Source organism: Lolium rigidum, chromosome 7 (genome assembly GCF_022539505.1).
Source record: "Lolium rigidum isolate FL_2022 chromosome 7, APGP_CSIRO_Lrig_0.1, whole genome shotgun sequence".
NCBI lineage: Eukaryota > Viridiplantae > Streptophyta > Magnoliopsida > Poales > Poaceae > Lolium > Lolium rigidum.
Window position 1 is genome coordinate 356,873,203 of NC_061514.1, and position 7,423 is coordinate 356,880,625.

The 7,423-nt window shown below is 48.1% G+C and overlaps 1 protein-coding gene across 1 annotated transcript; it reads right to left on the reverse strand.

Annotated features, from left to right (window-relative positions):
- Positions 1-1,947: 1,947 nt before the first annotated feature.
- On the reverse strand, positions 1,948-5,699 carry LOC124673642. Its single transcript, XM_047209683.1, has 7 exons — positions 5,499-5,699; positions 4,577-4,663; positions 4,211-4,465; positions 3,925-4,089; positions 3,524-3,577; positions 3,231-3,377; positions 1,948-2,646 (listed from the first exon to the last, which is right to left on the reverse strand). Exons 1-7 carry the CDS (start codon positions 5,697-5,699, stop codon positions 2,269-2,271), a joined length of 1,287 nt encoding a protein of 428 aa, XP_047065639.1. The 3' UTR covers positions 1,948-2,268.
- Between the last annotated feature and the right edge of the window lie 1,724 nt (positions 5,700-7,423).

The following is a 7,423-nucleotide window of genomic DNA, read 5'->3' on the forward strand; positions in this document are numbered from 1 at the left end:
TGCAAATCTGAGAAGAAATGAGAGAGAGAGGGAGCAGCAGCTGTAGCGTGGCAGTGACTAGCATGCGGTAGCAGTGCATGCGCAGCATGCAGATGGGCCAGGCGGGAGCAGTGGCAGGCGGCAGGGCGAGCGAGCAGTGCAGCGCGCGCGGGCGGGAGCGGCACGGGCCACGAGGCGGTCGGGTGCGTGGGTCAATAGTACTTGATATTTGGACCCACAATGTTTTTGTTGGACCCAATAGTACTTTCATAAAAGTTATGTCAACGACTTACGTACTATAACATGCAGTGGTATATTGGGTCACCGTATCCGCCGTATCATACTCTGCCTCCACCATGTCCTTCTCATCGAACTCACCGTACTCCTCGGAGTCATCGTTCGAAGGAGGGAAGGGCATCGGGCTGCGGCACATATTTGGCCGAGGGTGTGCGTTTGGCTGATGGCATGCGACCATCGTCGAGACGTCTCGCCTGCCTCCGTGTCAGAAACCGTCGCCGCCATTATGAAAAGTTGACAGCATGTGGTTGTGTATGTGAAAGACGTGGCCCTCTAAGAGGTTGGTAAGTGGGGAGAACCGGTAAAGGCACAATCTCTTTGGAAGTATCTCACACACATGTGTAGGTAAAAAAACAGGGTTCCCAGACGAAACAGAGGAGGCACTGATGAAAATCACAGAGACCTTTGGGCAGGCATACCCAAGAGCTCGGGTCGAAAGCTGCCCGTCCATGCGCCCTCGTCGTCGTAGTTGCATGTCTAGCTAGCAGCCAGCATCAGCCCTCAGCACGAGCAGCGATAGCCTGCACTGCTCAGCTCTGCACTGCATGCTTGCCTGCTTTGCGTTGCATGCATGTCCTGGATTCTTGCTAGTGGTTCAATTATTTTCCCGTCGAATCCAACCAAAAGTGTTGCCAGGAACTGTGCTCTGTTTGCCATGTGAAGGTACGTTGTTTTCTCTAGCCCGTTAGGCCAGTTTGGCGCCCGTGCTCGTGAACCGCGATCGGCCGGCAACACCTTAATGTGCGTACGTCCGAACTGACGAGATGGCTAGATCCATGATGTGGTTGTTTTCTCTCTCAAAATCTCATGTTGGTCGGTTACTTTCAGTCATTTCCTTAACACAATCATGCAGATCACATGGCACGAATTATTCTGCAGCTACAAGAGCATGCCATTTGATATCCTCTCAGTTCATGGATATGGTTGTTAACTTACCCAAGCATGCAAAAACAAATCATGGATCAGTCATGGTTTTCTTTTCCTCTCGACATTGCTGACATTTTACAATCTCTAACTGATTTTTTCCACCGGGAGGTTTCAGTGCGCTGGTTGCGGCTTATCCAATTTCCCAATTCTGAATGTCCACGGAGAAGAATGGGGATGAATGCCTTTTTTTTTTAGGAATGGGGATGAATGACTTTGTTGCCATGGATTGAGCTGGATGCCACAACAAGAGCACTGAAACCTCCCACTAAACTAGAAAACACCATCCATTAACAGCAGGGTCAGCATTCAGAGCCCATCCGGAGACCTTTGAAAGTTTGAATGTCAATCAAGTTAGGCACCGCACTGCAAAACAGAGTGCTATGCTACCCACACAAATCAGGGCAACCAATAGGCAAACTTGCTTGCAATGTTAGCTGCACCTGCCTTCACAAAATGCAACACTCACTCTCTCACTGAGCTCTTAACCTTTTTAATAGCACCCTTCTCCACTTTTCCTGGTGACTAGCTTACTAGTGTGCCACCAAACTCTGCACACACAAAAGTGGGCATCTTTCTTTGCACAGCTTCCAATAGCTAACACTTGATTAGCCACTTTCTTCAGAATAGAAAACACACATGCTGATGCTAGTAGCCTGGTACTGGTGCTAACCAGGATCACATGCACACAACTTAAGTTATTGAGTTTTCAACTCGGCAAGGAGGTCACACAGAGAGTTGGTGACATAGGAGGAACAAAATAATTTGACAGACATGTGGCACAAACCCAACCAGGCCTGTTTCTCTTCAGAAACTTGACCACACACACTCCTCCCTAGAACAAAGACCAACATCTCTCTGAGGTGGAGAACAAACTCACGTGTCAAACACTTGCCTTACCTAGAAGTTAATGAACTGGTGGCAAAACTTAAAACCAAAAACAAAAAACCAAGAAGAAAAAATGAAAAAGAAAAATGGAAAGAAAGGAGAGGTGTAGACTAATTTACTGGATCATACAGAGGTGTCAAGGGGGTTAGGGCTTGGATAGCAGCAGCGGTTCTTTTCTTGCTATGGACAGTTGGGGTTCTTCCCAGGGCCCCCATAGTAGAAGTAGGTGCCCCAGTCACCATTGTTACCGTTCTGCACATCGTAGCAATTTGATTGCTCAGTGTATGACCCGATTCCCCTTGGTGCCTTGAGATTGTTGGTCGAGTCCACCACTTGGATGTTCTTGAAGTAGCTCGACTTGCCGAAACCTTCTTCCGGGAAGTGGCCGCTGCCCATCTGGGTGGAGGTGTGGCTGCCGTCGGGCTCCGTGTTCACCACCTCGCCGCCCCACTCGATCATGGAGGCGCTGTCCGCCAAGTAGGAGAAGAGGAAGGAGGGCCAGTAACCCAAGACGTAGTCATTGCCAAATTGCAGCCACCAATTGCCCTCCTTTGGATCCTGCAATTAAACCGACGCATAGGATGATAATCAGGGAATATAGGTAGGTGCCTTTTATTGCTATCATGCACGAGCAAAATAAAGCTAAGTGCTCATTATAGTGCACTACTACGAAAAGGTAGTGCCCTTTTTATGAAAAACTCTGGAACTATTTTTATGTTCAGTCTTATGAAAATGTTCTGTGAATAAGACCGTGTTGCTTATGCAAGTGGCAAATGACGACATAACGGCACATGGCAAATTGGTCATGCCAATGGGAAGTGCAGGTGAAGACATATTTCAAAATTTTGATTGCGGAGATGATAAGATTTTATAACAGGAGAAGCATGAAAACAAGGCGAATATTCTTGTTTTTGTAAGAGTAAACTAGTGTCAATTGTTTGTTAGCAGGCATAAATCCAGTGCGTGTGTGTGTGTTGAGGACAACTGTGAGAGTGCCCACTGTCCACAAAAAGCCAAAGCCACGGTTGTTGTAGCCTTGACATAAGCCTTGAGAAAGAACAAGAAACAGGTGGGCATGCTATATAGATTCTCTGGCCCCATTTACGAATACAATGAGCATGTGAAGGGCTCTTGTATTTTACCTTCCAGACCAAAATATTGATATCATATTGGGAGCCACCATAGTTGGAAATAGGGAAGATGCTGGCGCCCATGGCTATCTGGTTGTTTGTCTGTATGAATCCAGAGCAGAGCAGGTTGTAGCACCCTGTTGCTTGATACGCATCGCTCTACAGTATTCAGCAGCAATACAAAAGTCAGTACTCAGTAGTATTCAGTACCAACAGACAATTCCAAAAGATAGGTATGTAGATCTAGACAAAGGAGCTGAAAACAATTATCATGTTGATTGAAAGGAATGTGATGTTTATCTTACCGTCCAGTAGGTAAAGAGTCTAGTGTTGTTGTCTCCATACAAGTCTGGGCTGACCTGAAATTATGTAGAGAGCACAGGAATTAAGCCAAAAGGCACAACTTAGTCCAGCATCAAAGCATTCTTAGCTTCTAAAAACAGTATAAGTGCATCTAGTACAGCTCACGAATGCAGAAATGTCAGAGAATTTAGTGTAGCTTCTACCAAAATGTAAGTGTCCTTTGAGCAGTGCACATACAATTATTGCAACACAGAAGAAATTATCGAACGCATGCAAGGAGGAAATGCTCTCTCATAATTGATAGCGTGGAATCAGAAGAAGAACAAATTTGGAAGCTGCAGCACAACATTTAATAGAACTTTTTGACTAGTTGGTTTTCGACATCACATGTTTCAGCCCTCACCTGCCATCCTGCTTCAATGCTGTTGAGGTCCTGCCCAAAAGAGCCTCCCAAGATCCAAAGCTGGGAAAGGCTGAACTCATTGCCCTGCTGAATGCTTGGCTGCCACACATTGATGGTGGCCTTGGCTCCATAGTACTTATCCCCCTCCACATATGCTATGGCATGCTGAGATAGAACAAGTTAACAAGGTAATGAATTAATGAACACTTAAGCAAAGACCAAGCTAGTACTGCCATGAAGTATCAAGATGATTCTTGAATGAAGGAAGCATTGTATTCTGTTCTACCTGGTGGCCACTCTCATTGAGCATGTCAGGTTCAACAGACGAGGGGTTTGGGGTGCTCTTGTGCATCTTCTTGCCATACCTCTTGATGGAGCTGGCCCTGAGGACATCCTCCTTCTTGGTCCTCCTGATTGGTATGGTGTTTTCTTGACACTGGCCATTCTGGTGCCACATTTGGGTGATTTTCTGCTTGTCCTTGTGGGATGATGCAACCTTGGACTCATCATACAGGCCTTCTGGGTGGTAAGCAGGCCTTGTCTGAAAAAGAAAAAAAAAGCGTTGGCGGTGCACCGTTGAGTGTTAGTATCATAATAATGTCCGTGGGGAAGAAGCTGTAAAAAGGGGAAGCGGTGCTGGAGAGAGAATAACCTGGATGGTATGATCCTTGAGGAAAGGGTGGTCGAAGGCAGGCTGGCTGGAGATGGGCACACAGTCTATGACGTCTCCATCCGGGCTCTGTTGAGTTCTCAGAATCAGTATTTGCAACAATTAAAAAAAACAGTGTGCTGAATTCAGGAGAAATGACACAGATTAGAAAATGCAGCATTGGTTTCAGAGCAGAAGCCAAACTGCAGACAACGAAAACATAAAGGCGAAATTCCATATCTGAGCAATGAAGCTCGAGAGGATTCGAAGCATTCATGTCAAAGATTTTTTCTCGAATTTCTACGCACCAAAGGAGCTACTACTACTAGAAGAAGAGCGGAACGATGATTGCTTCGTCTTTGAAGACACCATAAAAATCAGAATATACTGGTTGAGAAAACGATAGCGCGCCCAGTTCTCCTCCAAAGAAAGGAAAGCAACCAAAAGCACGCATCTTTTTTCTCCTCCAAAGTCCAACGAACCCAAGAAGCACGGACACCCATAAATTTCCCCCCGAAAGCGAGTCTTTTCCTCTAACTACGACGAGAGAACAATCAAAATACATGGCCCATGGTCCATGAGTGACAAAGAGTCAATCAACGGTTCCAAAGCAGGCAAATCATCAATCTCGCAGATGGCAATGCAGGGGCGCCATGAAACCCATAAAAGGAGTAACGGACTCGTTTCCTCTTCGGTTCCGTATCTGCTAGGAGTAAATGTACGCGCGCGCCGGCACCGCTTGCTCTCCCTCCCCGTGGATGGATTCAGTTTTGGTGCAAGCGGAGCAAGCAAAGAGGAAATCTTTGACGAGCTATAGGGAGCACGAGACGCGCGGCAACGCAGCAGATTGATAAACGTGAGGCGTCGCCGCGCTAGCTGGAGGAGGAGGAGGGAGACGAGACGGGTGTGGTGTGGATGGATGTACCTCAATGCTGGCGACCGGCGGCTTGTTGAGCCGCCTGAGGTGGTAGTCCACCTGCCGCTGCCGAAGCAGCTGCCTCCGCCGCGGCGTCGCCTTGCCGGCCGCCGCCGCCGCTCCCTCGGCGCAGCAGGCCGAGAAGAGGAGCGCCGCCACCGCAACAGCGAATAGCACGGCGAGGCACCGGCGGGGGGACGCCACAGCCATACCGAGCGAGCGAGCTCAGGCGCGCACAGTGGAACTCGCGCGTGCTCTGCTGTGGCCGACGAGAGGTAGAGGACACGCACGGACTGGATGGAGGAAGTAGGGGATGGCGCACTTAAAAATCCTTCCGTTGGTGTCGTTTTTGCTTGGGCCGCCGTGCCCGCTATGGCTCTCTGCGAGCTGCGTACGCCGTAGGGGAGAGAAGGAGGAGGAGACAGGGCGTCTCGTGGTGGTCGTGTTTAAAGCTGGCTGCGGGAGGAGGAGATGGGACGGCGGGGGTCCGGCTCTGGAAGGAAGATGTCTGCGTCGCTCGCGTGGTCTCTTCAGCCGGGTTCGGCAGGGCCGGTCTCTCTCGCACGGTCGCCCGAGCGTGTACCAAGGGTTTTGGTTGACAGATTTTGCTTCAAGGAACGCTCGCTCGTTTTTTTTTTTGAGAAACACAGTACAAACGCAGACGCTCACATACACGCGTATACACTCACCTCTCTATGAACGCACACACGCACACCCTACCCCTATGAGCACCTCCGGAAGACCGAGCCGGCGGATTGGATCTTGAAATTGACGAAGTCACCACGAGCTGCGCTCATTGTCCGACAGGAACGTCGCCTCCCATCGAAAGAATATTCCGCCTTTATGAGCACACGCGGATGTCGAACGCCGGGTTTGAACTCCGGTGAGCATGGACAACCACCCTCCTAACTATCCAACCTCAGGTTGGTTCTCGCTCGCTCGTTCTTTCGTTCGTTCGTTCCTTCGTGCACATAGACGTACACGTACTGCTGCTGATTGGTGGTGGAGTTTTGCATGTACTCCGTGCGTGCGTGGGTACCCAACTGGTTTCTAGTTGAATGGTTAGTGGTTAGAAGAATAATGGTGCGTGGGTACCATGGTTTAAACTTTTAATTTCACGCTCTGATATCTTATAAAGATGGAATATTCTTTTAATGGGAGGGAGATGACGTTTTGTCGATAGTGAGCACCTCTGGTAACTTCATCAATCTAAAGATCCGTTGAATTAGTTTCTTAGACTCGGGCTAATGGAGTTTTTTTTTTAGGTATTGTAGATTTTTCAGATTCATATTTGTAGATGATATATGTGAATCTAGATAAATCCATGACACGTATGTTCGAACAGGGAGTAGTATTGGATTGCAATTGAACCTTACTTTCCTAATTTTTATGGGTTTGCATCTTCAATGGCCCGACACAAATGTGGTCCGTTTGTGTCACAAAGTGAGGGCAAAATCCAGCCCAATGGCCCGACACAAATGCGGTCCGTTTGTGTCCGTATAGACAAAGTGAGGGCAAAATCCAACCCAATGACCCAACGCAAACGGACCGTCCTGTCCTTGACGACCCATTCATGGCCCGGTTGCACCCTGATACACGCGATGCCACACAAGGCCTCATAACTACAGTTGGGCCTCCTCCACGCCGGCATCGGCCGCCGGTGGCTGCACACGTGACGCGATGGCATTCTAAGTATTGAAAAAATCTGACAAAAAGTCTCTTTCCAGTGGTGGTCATGCTCATATACTCTTTCCGGCTTCTAAATTTGTATAAGATTTGTTAAAATTTAGATATATCTAGCATTTAATATATCTAAATTTTGATAAATCTCATACAATCTTCGTGGGACGGATGGAGTGCTATGTTGTACATGCACGGAATTTGCTCGGTTTTACATGTCTTTTTTCTTGGCAGGTATGTACTGATCCACTACT

What these genes read in the sequence shown, in the direction of transcription:
- LOC124673642 (XM_047209683.1), bottom strand. Translation starts at nt 5,699, where the DNA reads ATGGCTGTGGCGTCCCCCCGCCGGTGCCTCGCCGTGCTATTCGCTGTT. An exon ending in CGCCGGTCGCCAGCATTGAG is followed by an intron (nt 4,664 to 5,498) that starts GTACATCCATCC and finishes AGAACTCAACAG; the next exon opens with AGCCCGGATGGAGACGTCAT. An exon ending in TCAATATTTTGGTCTGGAAG is followed by an intron (nt 2,647 to 3,230) that starts GTAAAATACAAG and finishes GTTTAATTGCAG; the next exon opens with GATCCAAAGGAGGGCAATTG.